This window comes from Papio anubis, chromosome 15 (assembly GCF_008728515.1).
Source record: "Papio anubis isolate 15944 chromosome 15, Panubis1.0, whole genome shotgun sequence".
Lineage (NCBI taxonomy): Eukaryota > Metazoa > Chordata > Mammalia > Primates > Cercopithecidae > Papio > Papio anubis.
Genome location: NC_044990.1, coordinates 11,132,332 through 11,158,208, shown reverse-complemented (window position 1 = coordinate 11,158,208; position 25,877 = coordinate 11,132,332). Strand labels below are relative to the sequence as shown.

The 25,877-nt window shown below is 39.1% G+C and overlaps 1 protein-coding gene across 7 annotated transcripts in view; it reads right to left on the bottom strand.

The window, feature by feature from the left end:
- Positions 1 to 25,877, bottom strand: part of FRY (FRY microtubule binding protein) — a 269,947-nt gene that overhangs the window by 32,992 nt on the left and 211,078 nt on the right. For 6 of the 7 annotated variants that reach the window (XM_003913738.5, XM_017951077.2, XM_009191740.4 and 3 more), the window contains 10 exons: positions 25,563 to 25,660; positions 25,030 to 25,200; positions 20,728 to 20,868; positions 17,405 to 17,584; positions 15,213 to 15,374; positions 12,928 to 13,002; positions 10,509 to 10,679; positions 6,926 to 6,934; positions 2,849 to 3,049; positions 2,194 to 2,355 (listed from right to left, as the gene is read on the bottom strand). In XM_003913738.5, coding sequence (XP_003913787.3) covers positions 2,194 to 2,355; positions 2,849 to 3,049; positions 6,926 to 6,934; positions 10,509 to 10,679; positions 12,928 to 13,002; positions 15,213 to 15,374; positions 17,405 to 17,584; positions 20,728 to 20,868; positions 25,030 to 25,200; positions 25,563 to 25,660 — 1,370 coding nt within the window. The remainder of the gene's footprint in view (positions 1 to 2,193; positions 2,356 to 2,848; positions 3,050 to 6,925; positions 6,935 to 10,508; positions 10,680 to 12,927; positions 13,003 to 15,212; positions 15,375 to 17,404; positions 17,585 to 20,727; positions 20,869 to 25,029; positions 25,201 to 25,562; positions 25,661 to 25,877) is intronic. The other variant, XM_009191743.4, reaches the window with a different exon arrangement.

The following is a 25,877-nucleotide window of genomic DNA, read 5'->3' as shown; positions in this document are numbered from 1 at the left end:
GAAAAAGAGGTTGGGTTTGGGCCTGGGCCAGGGGAAAAAGGAGGACTGATTGTTCTTTAGAAGAGGAAGGAAGGCAACTGGATTACAGATCAGAAGCGGGAGGAAGAAAGATGTACATGTTACAGTGAGTCATTTTCTTAAAACAAAACAAAAGCAAGGCAAAATAGAAGTGTATATGAATTAGAGCTTTATCTCGAGTTAACATCTGTTCACTCATTCAGTGTGTAAATATATATATATAAAAGATATATATTATACTTCGACTCTAGAATTAATAGGGAAAATTACCAGGAATGGCAAAAATATATTAGGGAAATAAGATATCTCATGTCTTTGGAGGAATTGCTGGTAAATACTGAGTTTGAGATGTTGATCCATATCTGCTTTTTAAAACTACAGTGCTGCCAATGAGGCTGGCCACTGGTTCCTGGTCTAGGTTATTAGTGTACATACATTTAATCCATTAGAGAACAGATGAGTTCTTATTAAAATACCTTTTATTTTCTCTAATATCATAGATATATCAAACATTGCAGAAATGCAACTTATGTGAAAAACAGGGAGAGCTCCTCAGAAATGGGACTTGACTTTTCCTTGATAGGATGAGATCTATTACTTAGGTATTACTTTTATTTTTTTCTTTTTTTTGAGACCGAGTCTCGCTCTGTTGCCCAGGCTGGAGTGCAGTGGTGTGATCTCAGCTACCTGCAACCTCCACCTCCTGGGTTCAAGCAATTCTCTGCCTCAACCTCCTGAGTAGCTGGGATTATAGGCACCCGCCACCAAGCCCAGTTAATTTTTTTGTATTTTTAGTAGAGACAGGGTTTTACCATCTTGGCCAGGCTGGTCTTGAACTCCTGACCTCGTGATCCACCCACCTCGGCCTCCCAAAGTGCTGAGATTACAGGTGTGAGCCAAAGCGCCTGGCCTTAAGTAGTACTTTCTATGAGAAATCTATATGTTTTTAGCATTCAAAATAGAAAAGTGGAGAAAATGACCATATTGACATTGACAAATATCAAATGCTAATAACTTCACATATACTTTGTTATGTTTTTTCTATGAAATTTAATTTCATAATCTTAGAATTTTAACTTAGACAACTTTTCTTTCTGGGCTTTTTTTTTTTTTCTTTTGGCTAAAAAAGAACTCTGCTAATTCCAAGAATCCTGATTGTAGTACCTTTGCAACGAAGCAATTTTAGAAATAATTACTATTTAAGCTTCAATATTTTTAGGTAATTATAATTTGGTGATTGCCCTTGGTTTAAAGCACATAGATTTTCCTAGATTTCCGATCTATTTTTACTGTACTATCAGAGAATATAGAAGAGCCAATATTATATTTTTCCATTAGAAGTGTCGGAAGGAATATACTTTTATAAATTTTTTTTCAATTTTATTTTTTCTTTTGAACTTGCACAACTGTAACCAAACTCATGATAGAGAGTGCTTGACTCTATCTTAACAGCAATTGATTATTTTGGTATTTCTACTAAAAGGAAACACAGTTCTATACTGATGGGCATAGATGTGGGCAAAGCATGCAAGTGGATGGTTTTCAGGACATTTTAATAAAATAAACTTTAAATGAAATATACACTGTTAGATTTTTTTAAATTAAGAAAATTACATCTATTAGTTACTTTTCTCCTCACAGACTCTGGAGAGAAGAGTTTTGTGCGAATCTGGCATAAGACTGTGATCGACATTAAAAATTCTGATAGTATGCCAAAAGGCAAGCACTGAATCAATGTACAAATTGTATAATTGTTTCCTACATAGGAAAAAATTTCCCCAAATACGTGCATACACCCACACCTCACTTAGTATATTGTTTTATAAAATTCATGACAACGACCAGCAGTTTCCCAGTCACAGCGATCTCAGACATACACCACTGGTTTTGCCATCCACCAGCAGTGTTCATGCAAAATGTCTCATTTTAGAAAGACCTCAAATCAAGTCTTTCAGCCAAGAAGAAGATGGCTGCTCAAGTTTGTGGGGGTAAAACAACTTCAAAACATAGGCTCAGGTATACAAACTTCTATTATTTTAAAAAAGAGAGAAAGAAAAAGATAAAGATAGTCTTTCTACTTGAGACCCCTTAAGAATTCTCAGAAAATTTGAAGTGCTTTTTTTTTATAAAGTGTTTTAAGGGAAGTATAAATCATCATTGTTAAAATCTCTTCACCTTTGAACCCTCAGAAATCTGCAGATTATTCATATCAGGCAAGGAAGCATCAAAGCTGGACATTCTGGTGTTAAAGGAATGAGGGTCTGCAGGGGTCGAGTCACAGGCTGTGGTGAGCAGCTCCATGGGATTTGTCTCTTCAGAGGGGGAGAGAGTCATGATCTGTTTAAAACACAAAGGAAATTAAACATAGTGTGAAGTTCTCTTTCTTTAAAAGCTCCAATTCTCTAGTTGTTGGTTAATACGTCTTAATTTTTAAACTTCCACATTTCACCATTTTTGGACCTTAAACATAGCAGTTAGTAATCCAGGCATTTTCAGATAATCACATCAAAACGTCTGTCATATCTCCACACTTTAGAGATCTGGGGAATTTTTAACAAGATTCCAGAATCATAAAAGTATTTGTGAAAAATCTAGGCCTCAACAGATCTGGTGGCTTTCAGGGTGAATCACATGGACCCCAGTCTTTGTTTCCATCTGCAACCTACAGAGAAGACTTTGCCAGTTAGAACCCATTAGACACCACCTGACAGTTCCGATTTTAGTTCAGCAGCTGTGGAAAGTTTCCTTGGCTGCAACTGGAAACTAGACTCCTGCATTAGTTACAAAAAATAAGCCTCCCAATTCCTAGAGTGGGAGAGCTGCTACTTACTAGGTCTGAGTGCTCCAGGATCTGGCTGGCTGTGAGGTCCTCCTCCTCAGATGACTCATCGGAGTCCTCATGGTTCATTTTATTCAGGCTGGGAGTGCTTCCTGACAGTTGGCGCTCCTCCAGAATCTGCATATCACACTTGTCCAGGCTGTCCAGAGAACGTCTGCGCACTCCCCAGTTGAAATTGTCCATACTCTCACCCTGAAATCACACCATCAGCCAGTTTTTTTTAATGCCAAAATCCTCTTGCACTCACATGTTCACACATTCAATTAGTCACAGCTTAGGAACAAATATGGTCATTATTAACTCTCAGGCCCTCATCTACTTTGGTATCAAAACTCTTGTTTACCCGATGTGAAAAGGAGTAAAAGCACACTATTTTCATGTAAACTCATGTGAAGTCATAGGTAGAAGTGATGACATACTTTTCTTTGGCGTGGTGGGTAATAATTACATTTTTTAAAAAGTTGATTTTGGTAAACACTACCAATGATCTGTTTTCAAAAATCTGTAGGAAAGAGACCATTAGTATGAAAACTTCAAAAGAGGTGTCACCCACTCCCACCACCCTGAGGTCAGCCCCTGTTTAGTACTGTTTTCAGAAGGAGAAAAATGTAGGAGCTATGCTTGTAGCACATTCCAGAATCCTTTGGGTATTTAGTGGAAGAGCATTAGGTAAACATTCCAGCCTATTTCTGCCACAGCGGTTTTCACAGACACAATGCAGAGTTAAAGACTATCAGAGCAGCTGGGCAAAGTCTGATGGATCATGCACTATGCAGAGGCCAGAGCGGCGACACTTTAACTTTTGCTTTAGGTTATTCTTTAAATAATTGTCGCAGTGTAGAAAATTGTTAATTTCCTGGACTCGGTACCAAATATTATTATTATTATTATTATTATTATTATTATCATCATCATCATTTGAGATGGAGTCTCGCACTGTCGCCTGGGCTGGAGAGCAACAGCACCATCTCGGCTCACTGTAACCTCTACCTCCCAGGTTCACACCATTCTCCTGCCTCAGCCTCCTGAGTAGCTGGGATTACAGGCACGTGCCACCACACCCGGATAATTTTCTGTATTTTTAGTAGAGACAGTTTCACTGTGTTGGCCAAACTGGTCTTGATTACCTGACCTCGTGATCCACTCACCCCGGCCTCCCAAAGTGCTGGGATTACAGGCGTGAGCCACTGCGCCCGGCCTATTACTGTTTTTTTTTTCTTCTTTTGAGACAGTCTTGCTGTCGCCCAGGCTGGAGTGGTGCAGTGGCGTGATCTCAGCTCGCTGCAACCTCCACCTTCCAGGTTCCACACGAGGCTAATTTTTTGTATTTTTAGTAGAGACTGGGTTTTTGCCATGTTGCCAGGCTGGTCTCGAACTCCTGACCTCAAGTGATCCACCTGCCTTGGCCTCCCAATGTGCTGAGATTACAGGCTTGAGCCACTGCACCTGGCCTCAAATAATAATGTTGATTTGTATATTTTGAATTACTGAGAACTAGCTTAAGTGGCCATGTAAGTGTTAAAGAAAGCTTTTAGTTGCATTCAGACTTTCTCTACAAACCATCAGTTATTAAACAAGTGTATTTGATAACATAACTTTTCTTTTTTCTAGAAATGGATTTGGGTTTTATTTTTCTCTCTGTTAAGACAGAAATAAAGGAAGAAAAATATTACTCAGCTGACTGAGCAAATTTTAACCTAAACAAATGATCTGGGAAAATCTAGCACAGAACCTTTTCATTTACTGGTAATTTGAAACACTGCCTGATAGTTCATTGAAATAAAATAAAATAACTTTTTCTGATGAGAGCTCAGTGAACAACATACTATGAGAGATGTGAGTTACTGTTAAACTTATGAGCATTATGATTTATTGATTTCCCTCTGTTTTAAGGGTCGTGTCTGTCTCCTAGTGAAACAAGTTGCCATTCTCACAGATCTGTCATATAACAGAGGTGTAGCTTTTCCAAAGTCTGCTTGGGCTATTCATGGTAGAAGGCAAGAGGTACAAATCCTAAGCACAATCTGGATAAGATATAGAAATTATCATTATTCATCCTCACATATGATATTTATGATTGCTCTTAGGGCTGTTTGATTATAAAAGAGAATGCAGACTCAGAATATTGTTTCTAACATCCAGTATCTGCTGTGCTAAATTACCACCACATAATTTTTTCTTTTTTTCTGATGGAAAATGGCTAACTGTTATCCTGGGATTTTAAAAATAGCCATTGCAGTGAGAAAATAAAAAAATATATATATGAAAGAGGCAAAAGTTCTGGGAAGAAAAAGGAAAACCCAATGTGTAAAGAGAGGAAAAAAATACAGAAAAATCAGAATACTAACTATACAGAGTAAAAAGAGAAGAATGTGAAAATTATAGGGAAAAATATACAAACACAAATTCACAAAACTGACTCTCTTGTGCCAAATGACTGGAAGGGTTGGATGAACTATCTTAGGCTGTGATTCTGGAGGTCTCCCACACTGCACCTGAGACAGAACCATGAGCTTACAGAGGAATACAGACATCCAGGTGGGAGAACGCTACACCAGGCACAGGTCACTGCTAGTGCTGGTTTGGTGGCAGCTCTGGTGAAGACCTGAACCAATCAGGTGTGAAAATAGGAAGGCAGGGAAAGCTGTTCTTGCAGGAATAAGGTTTGGCTGTCTTGCTGGAGGATGTAGCATCTCCATTAGAGGTAAGGGTGTTGAAATGGTTCCCCTGGTGGTGGCTGAGAGGTTGAGATGGAACAGTGTTGCAGTCTGGCCCTGGTTAAAGTCCATGGTGATTAAAACTCAACCAGGCTTTCTCAGCATGGCCCTAGTGGGAGACCCACCCTCCATCCTTCCTCTCCCCCAAACGTCAGATTTGTATTTTATGTTACATACAAAGTGAAAAGTCAAAACAGTTTCCTACATGTGAGAAAATGCAGAGGATGGCTAGTCCAGAGGAACGCTCTGTATATGTCAGTTATCAAACTTAAAAACCACTCAGAATTTATACTGAGATGGGAAAGTATTAATGATTAAACATTCTAGAAATGTTAGAAGTACTATTTTTTGACACATATTTTTTCATATTGGAACTCTGTCAAACAAGAATTATTGTTGAAGAAATTTGGGTACACTGTGGTCAAAATATACTCCCCCAAATGTTCTACTTAGAGTAAGTCTGATATACATAGATAGAGACCGATCATAGGCCACTTTGTCCAGGATGATCCCGGTTTTAATGCCTATTGTTTGGGCATAAATATTATTAGTACCCCCTTTTACTCTCAAAAGGGCCCTGGTTCGGATGAAAAGTTATCTAGTCACTACACAGAGATAGAGATAGCCTTTAATTCCTGGGGGGAAAAAAGACTCAATTGAAAGTATATATGGTATATGGTTAGATGCAAATTGTTAATTTCACTTTTTTTTCTGAGACAGTCTTGCTCTGTTGCCCAGGCTGGAATGCAGTGGTGTGATCTTGGCTCACTACAACCTCTGCCTCTTGGGTTCAAGGGATTCTCCTGCCTCAGCCTCCTGAGTAGCTGGGATTATAGGTGTGCACCTCCAGGCGTGGCTAAATTTTGTATTTTTAGTAGAGACAGGGTTTTGCCATGTTGGCTAGGCTGGTCTTGAACTCCTGACCTCAAGTGATCTGGCACCTCGGCTTCCCAAAATGCCGGGATTACAGGTGGGAGCCTTCACACCCGCCGATTTCAGTTTTAATACAAGAATTTAACAATAAAACCCATCCAGTTGTGCAATCACTTAATGAGAAATAATAGGATTGCCATAGATCAGATTTGAAAACTCCACTTCTCTGAGTTATAATCATGCAACTTTCAGAACTAGGCATATAAAAGTTTTAAAAATGTATTTACATTTTAGAAAACATTTCCATACTAGAGCAGCCAAGAAAAATACCTCTTATATCACACACCTAAATGGAAATATGCACACAAATAAGCATATATATTCTGGAAGGGAGGAAAAAAGCAGTTATGTTGTTATAAATCTGCAAAGATGCAAAACATCTACTAGCATATTTGAATTAAAAACAGCATCATCTTACCTGAAGTTCCTGGGTAGCAGATTGAATGAACAGAAAAACAAACAAAAGGTCTATTTACAATGATTATATTAAAGATACTCAAGAACATTTCTCTTAGTGTTAACACAACATTAACTAACAGTGCTAACAATATACACTTCAGTAGGTGCACCTTAAAAAAAAAGGTAAATATACACTAACTGCAAAGAGAAAAATCAACATGAAACATCAGAAATTCCAAATCCCTTAGCTGTGGATGACAGAGCTGGGACAACAAATCATCACTACAATTTCTGAAATAACTTTCTACCTCTGTGACAATTTTGGTCTCCTCAACACTTTTTTTTTTGGAATACCTAAATACGTATTTGTGAAAAAACTGTTAAATGTTATGGGAACACGAATGAGAGTCATCAACTGGAAATAAAGGTGGCATCACCTGAGCCTGTTCACGAAGCTAAAAGTGTTTGTGATCATGATGCTTACTGCTGATGTGCAATTAATAGCAAAGACACAACACCTTTTAAAGATTTTAAGAAGTTCAAGGGCAAACTCTTGTAGATATCACTTAGTAAATTCTGAGACCAATGAAAAGGAACAGATATGACAAAATGACTTGTCTTTCTTTTTTTTTGACAACTGTGTTTTGATCTAAAAGCCAAGTACGCCTAATTTTATCAGATGAGGATATACTAAAATTATTCACCAATGACAATACAAGGAGACTAACATTTGCAATGCCAACTATATGCCTGACACTTTGCTAGACATTATACATAGGTTATTTTATTTAATCCTCATGTCAGCTCTACAGGCAGGTAGAGGTTGAGTATGCCTTATTCAAAATGCTTGGGACCAGAGGTATTTTGGATTTCAGATTTTTAAAAAATTTTGAAATATTTGCACGTACATAGTGAGATATCTTGGGGATGGGACCTAAGTCTAAACATGAAATTTGTTTATGTTTCACATACACCTTAAATACATAGCCTGAAGATAATTTTATACAATTTTAAAATAATTTTGTGCATGAAACAAAGTTTTGACTGCATTTTGACTATGACCTGTAATGTAAGGTCAGTTGTAGAATCTTTCACTTGTGATGTTGTGTTAGCATTCAAAAAGTTTAGAATTTTGGAGGATTTCAGATTTTGAATTTTCAGATGAGGATTGCTCAACTTGTATTCTTATACCCACATAATAGACAAAGAAGTGGAAGCAAGAGGAATTGCATCCATGCTTAAGTCATACAGCTAAGGTCAGTGGCAGAGGTGAAATTCAAACCTGGAGCTGTTGGACTCTGAAGTCCAGGCCTCTTCACTCTTCTACTCCAAGAATGCTAGAATCCCTTACTGTGATTTTATTGGGAAGTAACAAAACATTCTCAAATGCCTTATTTTATTTGGATAAAATGTACACTCTCAGCCCCGTGAATTTCTTCTTCTAATTATTATTATTATTATTATTTTGGACATGGGGTCTGACTCAGTCACCCAGTATGAGTGCAGTGGTGCAATCATGGCTTACTGCAGCCTGACCTCCTGGGCTCAAGCCATCCTCCCACCTCAGTCTCCTGAGTAGCTGGGACTACAGGCATGTGCTATCACCCCTGGCTAATTTTTCATTTTTTGTAGAGACAGGGTCTTGCTATGTTGCCCAGGCTGGTCTTAAACCCCTGGACACAAGTGATCCTCTAGCCTCAGCCTCCAAGAGTGCTGGGATTACAGGTGTCAGCCGCTGTGCCTAGCCAGTTTCTTATAAAATCTTAACAATGAAAGATACAATAATCACTGTGATTTTTTAGTTATTGCAGTCTAGGACAATAAAGAGAAGACTAGAAAAAAGGTGTAGTATTCCTTACTTCTTGTCCCTGAAAAACATTAGTATAATATTTATTTTTAAGTAATAGGCATCCCATATTTTTCCTTCCTTTATTTTGATAGAAACTAAATTGATGAGCTGTTCTGAAATTGTGTCGGATGCCTTCGCTTTACATCATTCCTGCTAGGTTGTTTCACATAACGTTTTTCTGTGGCTGAGACAGGAAATGATCCCTCTCTTGCTTCATCTGTTTTTTCCCTCCCTTGTGTAACTTCCAGAGGGAAACAGGTGTCCAAGCTTGAATTTTAACCGAAGAGCAAACATTAGGTCAGCTGTCAGATCAGGGAGCTGATCTTTTGACACTAGCTGAACTCTCAGCTCTGGCTCAGAGACATTTTTGAAAGTATTCAAAACAGTTGTATTTTGCTTTAGACTTTTAAAACAATCCTCACTGCATTCAGCGAATGCTTTCTCTATCATTTATTATGGATCATAAAAACTTGCAATACTTTTTATTGGTTCTTAAGCAATTCAAGGTGAAAATTAAGCTGGCAGTTATTTTAAGGATGCATTATAGCAGTGCCTTTATGCTGCTTAAGGACTGGGTCTGCTAAACTTGTTCTCCAGGGAAAGAATTGGTGAACACCTTCTTTATTCTGAGGACACGGTTCTCTCCTGCTGGGACAGACATCCAGGGTTATCAGTGGACCAGGAAGGACAAAAGCAAAGGGCTCTTTGGCTTCAATTAGACATAAGCGGGTTGGTCAGTAATAAAATCCTTTAGGGAAGGTAGGAAGCTACTTGAAGCATTTTTTCCCACAAATCTGTAGTTAAGTAAGGAGGTGCCTACCTAATGCAGGAAATCCTAAACTTGGGATCTGGGCCTGTCTTCTCAATTGTAAGACTAGCAGACAGCTGTTTGGGAAATCTGGTGCAGTTAAACATGAGCTGACAACACCATGAGCCAGGTTCCGAACCAGGCACCTTTACGTCATCCAATCTCACTTAAGTGAACTGAGTTTTGATCCCAAGAGGCAAAAGACTGCCTGTCAGGTGAAACATGCCTCTAAGTTACCGAAATGAAGGTGACTGACAGGTGATGCTCCTCCTCTCAATACCTGTTTTCAAAAACATGATTCATAGCTGAAAGTATCTTATGATCATGATTATCATCCAAAATAAACGAATCTGCATTTGCCCACTGAGACTTGAATTCGGCTATTCCAGTGTCTAGAACACCAGCCACCGACCTAAGCAGAGCAAAGAGCTCTCTCGTGTGCGTTGTATTTTGTTTCCAGTTCTAATGATTTCATCAAGCACAAAAATGTTGGATCCCTCAGGCTCTGGTCTCATGTTGTAGCAGGCAAGCTTTGAAGGAATTGAATTAGAGAAACTTCACATTAGAAATGATTAAATGCTTAGCATATTTTACTCAGGTACCAGTGAATAGGCTCAGAACTGAAATGCTTTTTGTGATTTTTTTTTTTAAAGTCCAGCTTGGGGCTACACACACACATACAGGCTTTGTGTGGTCATTAAAACTCAGGTCTTTGCCACTTAGAAATAACTTGGCAGCATTTGCCGTGGGCTCAGACAGGAAGGGTGTGGTAACTTTTGCCAAAGTTTAGCTGCTGTACTTTGAATACGTTGATTCAAAATAAAGTTTACAACTTTCCAATTAAAGATCTTGGTACAAAAACTCATTATTTAGCAGGTAAAAAGAACAGTTTCATTAGTCAAGGAAAAGGGTGCGGGGATTATTTGTACAGAGGATACACCGTACCTCTCCATCCTCCAGCTCCACATCTAGGAAGTCGAAGTCTCTGAAGACTCTGAACTGCTGCTCGCTGTTTGTGTCATCCATGTTCTCCTGCTCCCGGGCGCCGTCCTCAGAAGACACCAAGCTTGTCTGGTGCTCAAGCAGATCCAGATCTCCACACGATGAAAAAATCACCTGCGAATCAAGAGTCCTCTCCTGAGAAACATTCTCCCTTTGGTTGTTTGTGCTACGAAAAATTGTAATTGGCTCTTCATAGCACTGTATTTCCAGTACACACCTAATTCCTTCAGTGGGTATTTTTAGAATGTTCTTTTATTATTTATGTTGGACAGGTGCCTTCAGATTAAACTCGTGGCAAAGACGCAAGTTCATGCACCAGGAAAATGTTCAAGAATCACATCGTTGCTTCTTAATGGATGAAGACTGTATACTACCTGTGTGTGTGTGTGTGTAAACTGGAGCAGCCAGGAAAAAGTTCCACTGTTTCTAAACTGATTAGGGTTAGAAATTATACACATTTACACACATATATCAAATACATATAAATAATATTTTAAGGACTGATACTAAGATACGTTATTGTAGAATGAACTGTGAGAACAAAGGATTTAACCCTTTTAGAGATAAACCAGCAATTGATAAGAAATAAAAAACAGAAGCCAAAAATTACAATACTTGTCCACAGAAGAGTAGGCAAGTAACCAAGCCCATAACTTATACTTAAATTCCTCTCCTGTGCATTTAGACAAAATAAAACATTTTTTACTACTAAAATCTTTAGTATGTTAATGTTTTAAAATTAACTTCTATGTTTAGGTTCTTTTCCCTGAGCCATTTTTGTAGAGCTTGGTATATAATAAACTGTAAATGAGAGTAAATGTTTTGCTATCCAGCCTCTACTGAACATAGATTGATATTAAAGAAAACTAATAGTATTCTTTGTATAACCATTATCATGTCTTAGTTGTCCTTGAAAAGCAGGCAAAATCATTTATAAGAATTTAAATACAATACACATCTCTCAAAAGTAAAAAGAGTGAATGGATTTCAAGTGTACTTTCTTCCTCTAGTGTTTAAGAATAGTATATAATGCATATGATATCCTCTCATAATAGCACCTGACACAGAGTTTTACACAGGCATTGCAAATGGGTATGTGAGATAAAGAGCCCTGAGGACTAGTCAACTAGTCAGTGAGAGACGAGACATGAGATTTCTGATTTCCTCAGCTGAAGGCTGTCTTTCCTAGTTAGTGCTGCTTCTCTTATTTGTAATGTACTCCAGGTAAATATTTCTAGCTGAAAAGGTCTTAGCACAGGGCAGACAGTATAAGTCTGAAAGACAAAGTGCCAACCACAATGGCAATTACAAGTAGGCCTTATTGGCAGTGCTGCATTGCAGAGGCAAAACATACTTGTGTCTCTTCCCTGTGGGCTAGGAGGCTCTATCTGCCTCTGCTACTGTCCCCTCTGTCCTAAATACTGTCACAGGAGCAGCAGAAAAACCACTGATCAATAACACCAAAAAAGTGACTAAAATGGAGGCCCAGCTTCGCTGATGGCTGGCTGGTGTGCTTTCCCAGATGATAAGAAATATCACTTTGTACTTTAGCAAGTATTTATGAGCCTCTAATATTTCACCTGCTCATGAACTATGTGAGTGGATCCATTCTGAAATTTAAAAATAGCTCCAACAAGAAATGTGTTTACTAATTCTTTAGTTGAGAAATTATTCAGTTTGCTATTTCTTTTTCATAAATATAAATATTCTGTGATATACGTGAAACAAAAATACCTGGTGAAACCAGCAGACACGTCTATTGTTTTTGTTATACTCCCATACACAATTCAAATTTTTCTAAATTTTATAAAAGCTTCCAAAGTTTACTTACAATACTTCAATCATCCATTCATTCAAAAGCTTGATGGCATGATTTTTATTTTTAGTTTTTTTATTGTAACATCTGTGGAAGTTTATATGCAAAGAAACATATTATTTTCATCTTTATTGTATGTGGGTAAGATAAGGACATCAGAGTAAGAAGTGTGTGTACAGAGAGTAAAATTATATCCAAGAGGTATGAGCATAGATGCCATACATGGTGATCAGTAGAGATTATCATCTATGTTCTAAGAAAGTTTGGGCATATTTATTAAAAAATCCAAGAAATTAAAAAAAAGAAAAGCAACAGTATTCACAGACAAACGAGTGAACAGCCAAAAAGATCTTTCATTGTTTCTGAACTTAGTGTGATTAACAATCATGGTGTGGGGAGAAATAGTCCAGGGGTTTGCTCAAGACGGTGGCTATCATACTTGTCATTCACAGTTGAATCCTCTAAATTATATGACCAAAGGCAAAAACAGACCAATGAAAAAGGAGACATGACACGAAAATAACTATGATACATGACAGAACTTACTGATGGATTTTTGCTCAATCCTACTTCTTGGCCACACAGAGAAAGGACATGCACCAACTTCTCTTTTGTTCTCTTCTGGAAAAGAAACACAAGCAGGTTTCATTATGGGGTCCTGTGAGCAAATCTGCTCTAATTTTCTAGCCACTAGCCATACAGGGCAATAGCACTTGACATATAGACAGAACTGAGATGTCAAACACACAAAGGTATGAAACAAGAACATAAATAGCAATTAAAACGTGTAAAATATTGAAACCATGTTGAAATAATATTTCAAATATAGTAGGTTAGGTAACATTTATTATTAAAATTAATTTGGCCTGTTTTTCCTTTTTTTTTTTTTTTTTAAGGGTAACTGTTAGACAAGGTAAAATGAAGCTCACATTATGTTTCTGCTGCACAGTGGTGATCTAAATTATCCCAAGGGGTGTATATGTGTGTGTATGTGAAAATCAATCCCTAGGTTCTTCAAGGAGATCTATCACTTCCTTTGATCATCTTTTCTTATGATATTAAACTTTCAGTACTAGCAAGGCTTTCCTTACACTTTATTAAGTTACAGCATGAGTCTCTTTTTTCCAAATAGAAGAATACTTTCTGTAGAAAGAAAAAATTCATTCGTTTTAAGCTATATCAAATCTTTCTTAGTTTCTTCTTCCTAAAGTTAAACAGATTCAGTTCCTTTCCTTCATAAACCTATTTTCCAGCCCCTTAACCATAGGGATTCTTCCATAAACCATTACATTTTTCCAGTGACAGAAAACCCAGGTCTCAGAATGATTGGTGAGTTGAGAATTTTTAAAGCAGTCTTCCTAATCTCTTTAAAATGATTCTCCCCCCTTTAATCTGATTTACAGTTTGTTATGTGGAAACTGCTAGGAGGCCAATGCCACTCTTAGATTTTTCTTCTTACCGGAACTCAATTCACTGCATCCTTCTTTCCAAATTATAGAGGGGACAGACACTCAATATGGTATCTGCTCAAGGTCAGAGACAGGAGGACTTGAGGCTGAGGGATGGCAGAAGACTCGCTAAACGATTTTCCTAAGTCTTAGTGGTCATTTTACAATTCTGGGAAGGAATCAATGTAGAGGGACACATTGGGCTGTATATTTTTCTTCTCTCTTCCAATGAAGTTTTCAGCTGAACACTCACTGAGAAACTGCTCTGTTGCAGCCAGCACTATGCTACATGTTCCATTCCCCTAACCTTCAAGAGAGAAGGTGAGTCCTCCCGGGCACCCACTTTGTCCCTCCCAGCACCCACTTCACCTTTTTCTGGTAACACTGTCTCTCTTTTTATCTCGGAAAGGCTCCATTCCCACTAAGTGAGGCAATGCCTCCTGCAGATGCCCTGCAAGACTCTTTCTAGAATTGCTATGGATGTCAAAAGAGGAAAGGCCTCTATCGCTCTGAAGTCATCAGAGCCAAAGATCATGTAAACCTGGAGCTGCCAGAGGTCATCTGGGCCTCCCATAGAAAAATCCTGCCTGAGAATGAAGTCAATGGAGGGGAAAACAAGGGCCAAGATGTTGGGAAGGGAAGGTGGGGACAGTGAGAAGGAGAGAGTCTAAGAATCCAGTTTCTGACATTTGTGTACTAGGAGCCAACTGTGCTTGAGGCCAAGATGAGTAAGTTAGTAAGTTCCTTTAACACATAAGGTAATTTTTCAGTGGGTTTCTGTAACAAGTCAACAGAAGACCCCTGAATAATGCAGAAGTTTTACTTGATAGGAAGCCCAAGGGCATCTCTGCTATGCTGTGATGACAGAGCTACAGAGAATCTGGCAGCAGTACCCCTGCCCCTCTGCCATCTGGATGGCTCAGCCTGTGCACAGACACTATGGTTGAGGTGCCTGTTCTGTGGACAGCAGACAGGGTGGTCTTTGGGTGTGCAGCCCTATCAGCCCTTTGGGAGTCCAAGTGCTCTAGAATTAGTTAGGAGAACTAAGGATGTGTTGTTTGGACTCATTTAGGAGAGTGGCAGAATTTCTTTAAATGTCTGAAGGGCTGCCATGTCAAAGAGACCAGATTTTATTTTCTAAGTCTTGAGAGAACTAGAACCAATGGATAGAAGGAACAAAGAGTCAGACTTCAACTCAAGGTAATGAACTGTTCAAATAGAAAACGGGTTCCTTGGAATGCCACAAGACCCCATCCCTGGAAGTGCTGAGACCTACATGGGCAACCTTGCGATGGTGAAAGGGGGAATCCCTTATGACACAGCCATATGGACTCAACAGGTCCCTAAAGTCCCTCCCAGGGCTGTGGGTCTAGGATTGCATACCTGAGAATACTGGGGCCTTTTCCAGCTCACAGGAACAAGGACGTTGGAGTTGGAGCCTGAGGAAGTGGAAGATGTGCTCCGGGTGACGGCCATGGCCCTGGGCTTCCCATCACGCCCAGAAGAATTCTGGAGCTCATCATACCGCCTCCCGATGATTGGAGTCTTGAAAAGAAGACAAAAGCACATTCTTCTGTCTCAATAGTTTTGTGATATATGAAACCCTTCTCCCCAGAAGCAACCAAGAGCTGCTTATTTGATTAAAAAGAAGATTAGAGAAGTTCAGTGTTACAAGTGGGCTCATTTTCTCAACATTCAAGCATACATTATGAATCAGTTTGCATCTTCAACATTTTCTCCCCTCTTTAGCGGCAGAAAAATGCAACTGCTTGTTCTTTAATATGCTTTAGAAGCCACTGATAAAGAGAAGCAAAATATGCAGGAAACCAAATAGTCAGTTTTCGATTGTTTAAACTTGAAAAAAATTCTTACAGTTAGAACAAGAGACCAAAATTCCTTTCCCTCTCCCAACTTTTAGTCATTAGTCTTTATATACTCTCAATTATTTAAAAATGTATTTAACTTATTTATTTCTTTTCAGTTATTCAAATGACTGAGGTCTGGGCCAGGTACTTGGGCAGCACTTGGGAAATTTCACTTCCCGAGAGCTCCGGAGTGTGGTGGCTGCATAGGCAGCAATTCACAAACTTGAGCTCTGAGCAGGTCTCCTCCGCAGACACCAGCTGATGGGCGTGACCTTGGCAGCGGCAGAAACTGTCAATTTTACACCTGGCTCCTGAGACCCATCATTCTGGAGCAGTTCTGGGTCTCTGGGGCATGCTGCTAACTGGCTGCATGTTTTTTTGTACCTCTTTGGAACACAACAAACTCAATTCGCAGAGTAAAAATAGCTTTCCCCCCAGGCAGGTTAAAAAACAATGTGAAAATGGACCAAGATTAAATTGAAACTTTAATGTTATTTACATATGAAGCATAGATGCAGGTGTCACAATGGCAGCAAATAGTATCTCATCCTGAATACTGAAATGATGAAAGATCAGTGAGGACCACTGCATAAAAAACCCAACTTGGATATGACCTACATAATAGTGCAAGTAAGTTCCATATAAGCACACCAGGTTTCTTTCTCTGTCTCTTTTTTTAAAATATACTCTAAGTTCTAGGATACACGTGCAGAACGTGCAGGTTTGTTACACAGGTATACAGGTGCCATGGTGGTTTGCTGCACGCATCAACCCATCATCTACATTAGGTATTTCTCCTAATGCTATCCCTCCCCTTGTTCCCCACCCCCCCGATAGGCTTTGGTGTGTGATGCTCCCCTCCCTGTGTCCATGTGTTCTCATTGTTCAACTCCTACTTATGAGTGAGAACATGCAGTGTTTGACACCAGGTTTATTTCTTAGTGAACTTATTCATTCAGCAGAGTTTGGAAATATTTACTAGTGATCTCCTATGCACCAGATGTTGTACCGGGCCCTAGATATAAACAGGAACAGAGTACTGTTTCTGCTTTGGGGGTTCATGAGTCATGGGGTAAGAGATGTGAAAGCAAAGTTATTTTATACCTTAGACTTCAATATAAGCCTCCCAAATGTCTGTTCATGGACTACCAGGTAAACATGACCACTTCCTGTCCTTTCTTTTCTTCCTGACTCCTTAGCTTGGGTCCCTAGTCTCTTGCTCCTCCCTCTCCCTCCCCTGCCCCCTTGAAGGCAAGAATTTAGTTTTACTTGTTTAAAAAATAGTGTGGACTGGGGAAGCAACTATAAAAGTGGAGTCTGTATTCCTGTAAACTTCGGTCATCTGCTGAACTGGCTGTCGTTCAGCAGGGAGAAACATTGTGAATATAAAGACATGACCATTGTCAGATAAAGAATGAGTGAAGGTCATGGTTTAAAATGCTTATGATCGTTCCATTTTTAATACCTCTTTTTAAAATCATTTTTTACATAACTGAGGCTAGTTTCTATTTTTAAAAGCTGCCAACTGAGAGTCCCAGTGAATATGACACTCAATGGGTTCTTAAAAAAGCAAAACCTAATTTAGTCCTTAGAAATCTTCATTTGAAATAACTGTCAAATACATCTTCTTTTTTCCAGGCAACTACTTTTGACCTTTGCTACTACAAATTCATGCTAAAGTTCACAGAAACAGTTAACATAGCTAAGTACCTCCGAAATATCGAAGTGGAAGTCCAGGGTTTTCCCAGGTAATTCCTTGGAAGCACTAGTCCACACTCGATGTATTTCTATTTTTGAGAGGTCACTGTGCTGGTATGAAGGTAAAACAAGGCTGGCTGACCGAGAAACTACGAGCTTCAAGATATTCAGAGCTTCTCTCCAGTGAACACTCTGCAGGAAATAAAACATTCAAGGGTTAAAAATAATTTCATTTTTTTAAAGCTAATGTATGTCAGAATGACCAGTGAGAAGCCAGTGACCAGTCAGAATTCACTGACTTAAAACAGTGCAGGAGGTTCCATGATAAGTAAAAGGCAAATGACATAAAAAGACAATGTATATATAAAAGGAGCTACGTTTAGGAGACAAGCAAATAAAAAAAGACCAATTTCATCCATTTCAGCTAAATTAAATTCTTATTAATGAGGTACCATTATTGGTAATGAGGCACCTCCTTAATTTCAGAAAAAAAAAAAAGCTCCCAATGCATTTTATGCCATTGACTGTTCAATTCACTCTTTCTGAAAGTTCTCCCCACCTCCAGTTTCCAGTCTTCTTGGTCCTCCTCCTAGTTCTCTGGCTCCTCCTGCTCCATTTGCTTCCTGAGTACCTTGATCTCTGTCTTCAGCCCTCTTTTCTTCTCACTTCTTGTCTTCCTCATTACTTAACGCAGGAATCTGGAAGCCCTTCTTAACCCTCCCTCCTGGTAATCTGTTCCCTCCACTGCATTTCTGCTGGCACTGGCTCAGTGGCACCCTCTTGGGCCTTGCCTGGACTATCTCAATGGCCCCTTACTGGTGTCCTGGCTTGCAGCCCTCAAGTTCATCAGATCCAGCTAGAGTGAACGTCCTAGAACTCTTCAGACCAAGCCACTTCCCTGACTAAACTCCTTCACAGGCTCCCTCTGGTGGACAGGGTGGAATCCACACTCTTTGAGCACGGCCTGCAGGGGTCATCTCCCCCAGGCTGCTGGGTTCCCCAAACTCTGCAAGCCCTCTCAGCCTCTGTGCCTTTACTCATGGTATGCCCTCATCCTTGAATACCTTTCCCCTCCTTATTGGCATGTCAAATACCTACTCTTCATTTAAGACTAAGTTGTACCATCTTTGTTTATCTGACAACCTCCAGACTATGTGCCGCTCTCATAAAAATATTAGAAACATAGATAAATGAACTTGATAAAAGTTGTTATTACTTTTTTTTGCCTGGACTTTGCAGTCAAAGAACATGAAATAAAACATCTATTAAATTCTGCACAAGGGAAGCCATGGTTTAAATGTGAAATAAGCTACTATTTGAGGTAAGATACAAAGTATCAGAGGTGGCTCCCAGGCTTAAGATAAAATGGACAGCCTCATTAAACAACAAAATGGGGCACACATTCGTAGAAAGGTGTGAACTGACCACCTGTCTCCTGTGAGCGAAGTGAGAAACTGTTAACTGACTGCCTACCCCATGTGGTGTAAGTATTATGGAGCAATGCCACTTGAAAAATGATGCTTGGATGTCACTTTCAGCATTAAATAATTTCTGTAACTAATTTGGTGAAGTAAAGATGGAAAGGAATGTCTAAAATCTATACTGTATATCTTCGTCAATGAGTTTCCAGAGAGAAACTAGCGTTTGCCCTTGAATCCTACAAGTTACCAAGTACATTCCAGAGAAGAAATAGAGGGACAAATACAATGTAGAGAAAAACATGCCTTTGCTCTGGAGCTAGGCGCTCTCCACTGAACCCCACGGTGGCCCTGCACTACTCCTATGGTCTGGAGCCTCCCTGCTTTAGTCTGTGGTCATGTGTTTCAGATGAACTTCCAGGCTTTAGAAACTTGTCCTGGTGTGTTTGATCTATCTTCCCATCTATCTGTATTCCTATCTTCCTACCTACTGTGCTGTTGGCCAGGCTGGGGTGCAGTGGTGTGATCACAGTCCAATGTAACCTCGACCTCCTGGGCTCAAGGGAAACTCTCTCCCCAGCATCCTAAGTAGCTGGGACTGTAGGTATGCACCACACCTTGCTGATTTGTTTTTATTTTTTATTTTTGTAGAGTTGGGGTGTCACTTTTGTTGCGCAGGCTGGTCTTGAACTCCTGGCCTCAAGTGATCCTCTTGCCTCAGCCTCCCAAAGTGCTGGGATTACAGGTTGAGCCACTGCGCCTGGCCTTTATATTTATTTTTATTTTCATTAAAATAAATTGTGTTTCTGGTCTTCTCGAGTACGGCTTTAAAGAATCGATCTGGGCTGGACGTGGTGGCTCATGCCTGTAATCCCAGCACTTTGGGAGACTGAGGTGGTGGATCACGAGGTCAGGAGTTCGAGACCAGCCTGGCCAATACGGTGAAACCCCGTCTCCACTAAAAATACAAAAATTAGCCAGGCGTGGTGGCACACGCCTGTAGTCCCAGCTACTTGGGAGGTTGAGGCAGAAGGATTGCTTGAACCCGGGAGGCAGAGGTTGCAGTGAGCCGAGATTGTGCCACTGCACTCCAGCCTGGACAGAGTGAGACTCGGTTTCCAAAAAAAAAAAAAAAGGAATCAATCTGTAGGTGTTTGGAGATGTCCAAGTATCCTGCCAGGAAGGCTGCCTGGTACAATAAAATGAAGACACTGGCTTTGGATCCAAATACCAGCTCCAGCCTTTACTAACTGAAATCTTGGGGGCCAGTCTCTTGGTTTTAAAAATATACATAAAGACTGTTTATTATGGAAATATTAAAATATACACAGAAACAGAGAGACTAGTCTAATGAACTCCTTTGTACTCTTCATCAATTATTCACATTTTGTCATCTTGTTTTATTTATCCCCTCAAACAAACGTTTTTTGTTTGTTTGTCGAAGTATTTTCAAGTACATTTATGCAAGTTTCTTAACCACCCTTCAACTCTAAAGTGACAGTTTTAGCCTCTGAATAGCCCTTCACATGTTGAGACACCGGGCCTAGAACCTGGCACATGTGAAAGTTCCTACAGTTCCTTGTCCCCTCTCCTTCTCTGAAACGGGATGTAAAAACCAAGATTCTGCCTCTCCCCTCCAAGTCAGGCATGTGCTTTCAGTACTCAGCCTCTGGCCCCAAGAGGTGGAAATGTGCCTTTTGAAGGCACCGGCATGTGCGGGGGTCTTGTGCTCTCATTCTCTTCAGAATACTACTCAGGGTGTGGCCAGCTCCCACTCTTAACTGCCCTGGCTGCGTCATGGATGTCAAGGAATGAATGAGTGGCCTGGTACCTGGACGGTTTTGCAGCCAAGCTACGGGAAAAGCCTCCGTCTTTTTGGAATGACTGGTTGCTTAGTGAAGTTATCCAAGTACTCACTTGCACATATTTTTCAATTGTCTTTAGAACTTCCACGTTGAACTGTTTGACAGGAACAACAGAAAGGTCCATGTAGCTGAGCAGACTGTAGATCACCTGGAGCAGGGGCTGCTGCACGCTAGGGAGGCCCTTCTCCAGCAGCTGTGGGGGCAAAGTGCAGTTGGAGTCAGTCACACATCAGACCTCCGTATGGAAGGACCCGTGTTTTCCAACATATTTAGGATTGCACCTTTCCTTTTTAATTTTTATTTTTTTAGGAGACAGGGTCTTGCTATGTTGCCCAGGCTAGCCTCAAACTCCTGGCCTCAAGAGATCCTCTTGCCTCAGCTCCCAAGTATCTGGGATTATAGGCAAGCGCCACCACGCCTGGCTTGATTGCACGTTTCCTTAGGAGAGGAAATAAAATCCTAACTATGAAGAACTGAAGATATTATCAAAATAGACTATATCATGTGTGGAGGTGTGAATACGTAAGTATAAAATTCATGTGATGAAATATTAAAAAACACCTCAAAAGGAAAGCATCAGACACCAATGATCAAAAATTACAAATTCAAACAAAAGATGAAATCTGTCAGTTATCAAACTGGCAAAGATTAGAAATTGATAACACTCAGTATTGATGGGGAGATAAACAAATGGGTATTCTTACGTATCAGTGGCAATGTGAATTGGATAGATTGGCAAATGAGATCAAGAGCAATGAAGAGGTCCACAATCTTTTGACACAGTAATTATACTTTTAGGAATGTTTCTCAAACCAGAGATAGATGTTAAGATTTATGTATAAGATTTTACCACAGCATTATTTATAATGGCAAAAAACATACACAAAACAAGAAAGCTTTGTAAGTAATTCAAGTATTGAACACTAGGGAAATGGATCTATAAGTTAACAGCAAACTGTATAATGAAACATCATGCAGTTAACAGAATGACATTTTTAAAGACAGTGGAGGATATCAGATAATATTAAGTGGGAAATGAAGGATACACGATTGTTTTTTTAATAGATGATGCCAATATTGACATGAATGTGTGTGTTATATACAAATAACATTGGAAGGAAATTTAAAAATGTTAGTATTGTTTCTCTTTAATTTTGAGTAATTTTTCTTTTCTTTTTAAAAACTTCTCTGCATCTTCCAAATTTTCTGTTATGAACATATACTGCTTTTATAATCATAAAAAATCAATTATATTGTCCAAAAGGAAAGCAAAATAAGGAAAAAAATATATGTGACAGACATCATGATAAAAGTTTACACATAAAAAGTTGATAGAGATGATCCAACTAAATGTTGAAATTCCACAATATTTACGGAGTGGTTAAAACATGAGGAAAGAGCTGGGCATGGTGGCTCACGCCTGTAATCCCAGCACTTCGGGAGGCTGGGGTGGGTGGATCACCTGAGGTGAGGAGTTCAAGACCAGCCTGACCAACATGGTGAAACCCAGTCTCTACTAAAAATACAAAAATTAGCTGAGTGTAGTGGTGGGTGCCTGTAATCCCAGCTACTTGGGAGGGTGAGGCAGGAGAATTGCGTGAACCCAGGAAGCGGAAGTTGCAGTGAGCCAATGTTACACCGCTGCACTCCAGCCTCGGTAACAAGAGCAAGACTCTGTCTCAAAACAAGACAAAACAAAACAAAAAACATGAGGAAATAATTATGTAAATCTATAATGTGGAAAAATGAATATCTTTACTAGAAAGAAAATACATAAAATAATTCAAAATTATTAATAAAAAGTATTAAATTAAAAAACGAAGACATGGAATGACAAAATTTAGTGGGGATACAGGAAAACAATAATATTTATATATTGTTTATAGTAGTACAAATGGGGGGATCTTTATGAAGACCAACTTCTCGAATACGTTGAAGAACTAAATAACATACCCACAATCCATGCCACAGGACTGAATAATTCGACTTCAGGAAATGTAGAGTCATTTGATATTATGTGATAAAATGATTTTGATAAAATCTATTATTATTTGATCAAATTTCAAATATCATTTGATAAAAGTCTACATAACAGGACCGTTTGTAATGGAAAAAATTATGAACATTAGCAACAAAAGGGAGATGGTTACACAAACTGTGTCACCTTAACCTGATAGACTTCCAGAGTTATTCAAAGCAGCACTCTGTGAGCTACCCTAACACATAGAAATATACACGCAAAGTTAATAACAAGTGAGCAGAGCAGGTTCCAGGGAATACCACAGTGACACAAAATTATATGTATGTGCATGGCCAAGATCTGAAAGAACGTGTAATTGAAACAGAAGTTAATATATATTATATACAGTGGGACCTTGGTGAAGTTCATAATACATTTTTTGGTGATAATTTTGTGATAAGGGCTGAATAGAACAAATTAGATAACCCATTTTTTTATGGGTAGTAAAATACACATAACATACAATTAACCTTTTTAACCATTTTTTTAAAAGTGTATCAATCTACTTTCCAGACTGCCAGAGTACATTGATACACTTTTTGGTTGTTACAGAAGTACTTAGCTTGGCTAATATAATTTTCACAAACTCTTTCCATCTGTTTTCTCAAGTACATTCACATTATTATGCAACCATCACCACTGTCTACCTCCAGAACTTGTTCATCATCCCAAACTGAAATTCTGTACCCACAAAACAATAATTCTCCATTACTAACTGCCCCCAGTTCCTGGTAACCACTATTCTACAATTTCTTTATAAACGTGCTTAATCTCTGTACTTCATATAAGCAGAATCATGTCATATTTGTCCTTTTGTCCTCTGGCCTTTTTCACTTAGCATACTGTCTTCAAGATTAACCCACGTGGAAGCACGCATCAGAATTTCTTCCTGAATAATATTCCCTTGTATGTACATGCTACATACAATTGGCATTTGTGAAACTTCTTATGGTTAGTGAGCCAAACAAATATTACCTCCTTGCTGCTGTATACACTTCACCTTCTTTTAAAGGAGGCAAGGTCTGCCTTTGTAAGCAGAATAAATCAGTTCTCTCAGTACTACTTCTGTGCTAAGGTGTGTGTGTGCTTGCTTAGTTAACTCTTGCAGGGACAGGTATGACCAGGTGACTATTAAAACCAGCAGGGTGGTACTTATGAGAGGTTCCTTAAAATGTCAGAGACGTGGGTGTGGAAAGAGCAAGTGAATCCTGGGCCGCTGACAGTCTGAACACAGTTCACACATCGCTGATCTGTATTGCAAGTCAAAATCCCGCAGGATCAACTATAAATGTTGATGGATGGGACATCTCTCCTCTGCTAGGTAGATGCTTTCAGGCTTGTGGAGCCTTTGAGAAAATGGCTGACTTTTAACCTATCTGGCATCTGGATTGATGATAAAAATAAAAGAAAAACTAGGGTAGATTGTCCTTCTGAAAGGTGCTAGTGATAGCTATGAATGCATATCACAGACGAAAAAGCAACACTAAAAAGGCTAAAACAAGGTAGCTATTACCAGCCATTTGCCTTATAGATTTCATGACCTGGTGTGATAAACTTCTTGGGGACTGAAGATGCTAAATGGAATACATTTCATCTCTTGCCCACCAATACTCTATGCATTTCTAGCACCAACATACACAGAAGTCAGTGTAGGGTTTGTAATGAATATACTAGAAACACACTGGTATGATGACAAAGCACCATTCCAGTTTTAAAAACAAACATAAAAGGTGAGAATAAAGTTTATTTCAGAACGTATGCTTTGATAATTACATCAAACAACCATTAAACGTATCAGGCCACAAGGTAACTCCTTAAATAAGATTTAAACATCCAGAGTAATTAGGATAAAATTTTCTGATCTCTGCCATCTACTGACAGTATTACCATAATAAACAGAAGGAGTTTAAGCTTTGGAGGCAGCTATATCTAGGTTTAAAGGCTGACTCTGCTGCTTTAAACTGTGAAAAATTATTTAACCTGGCTGAGTCTCAGATCTGTATGATAGTATCTAATCATCACTGTGCCGTTGTGAGAGTTTAAAATGATTCCATTAGCATGTATTATAATATTTAATACGCACATGCTATATGGAAGTTAAGAGTATACTGAGTGTATTATGAACTCTATGCAAATAATTTACCCATGGAAGCTATAATAGATTTTATCTTTTATTTCAAAGCTTACCTCTGGCAGGGAATGGTGGCCCACGCCTGTAATCCTAGCACTCTGGGAGACGAAGGCAGGAGGACTGCTTGAGCCCAAGAGTTCAGATCAGCCTGGGCAACATAATGAGACCCTGTCTCAAAAAAAAAAAAAAAAAAAAAAGCTTACCTCTGCCAGGTAGGTAACCATATTCAAGGTAATGTCAGCATATGCTTCATGAAGGTATCGACAGACCACATTGACCCACGTGGCGCAGTCCCTTGTGTAGCTGTGCGTTTTATAAAGAGTCATGACATGTGCAAGATTTGAAAGTTTGGGGTTCTTCTCTTCTAAACAAACCTTTTAAAATAAGAAAATCAATTAAGAATAAAACAGCCCAATGAATAGGAAGAAATGTTAGCCATTTTACTATAATCTCTGGCAGTCTGGAAAGTAGATTGCTGCACTTTTTTGGTAATTACGGGAAGTACTTAGCTTGGCTAATATAATTTTCACAAATTCTTTTCACCTGCTTTCTCAAGAATGAAAGCAAGCAAGATAATTTGCATCAGTCACCCCTATATGTCCATTACTGTGATACTAGTTATTATTTCCAGTTTTTGAGAAAACCACTGCCTTCTCTGGGCCTTGTAATTTGTCTGACATTGAGGCTTCCTGAAGGGCTCTATGGATCTGCCTGAGTATGGAACTGTAACTCGTACCTGAGCAATCCTTTCGGCTACATCCTTACAGAACTGATTGGGATTTTCAAAATGCTGAATCAGCTGGGGCAGGAGACACAAGACATTCAGTGGAAACCCTGGATTGGAGAAGATACAATGGAGATAGTTGAATATGGTATATTTTAGCTGTTAACAGTGGGAAGGCATGTTATAGACTTTTATACGGAGATGATGCAAAAGCAGTTTTTGAATCAGCTTAAACATGATCTAACACAAAATCTATGAAAAATGCACAACCACAATGGCACCAGTTACAAAGATGACACTGAAGTAGATATGCGGTTTTAAGATGCA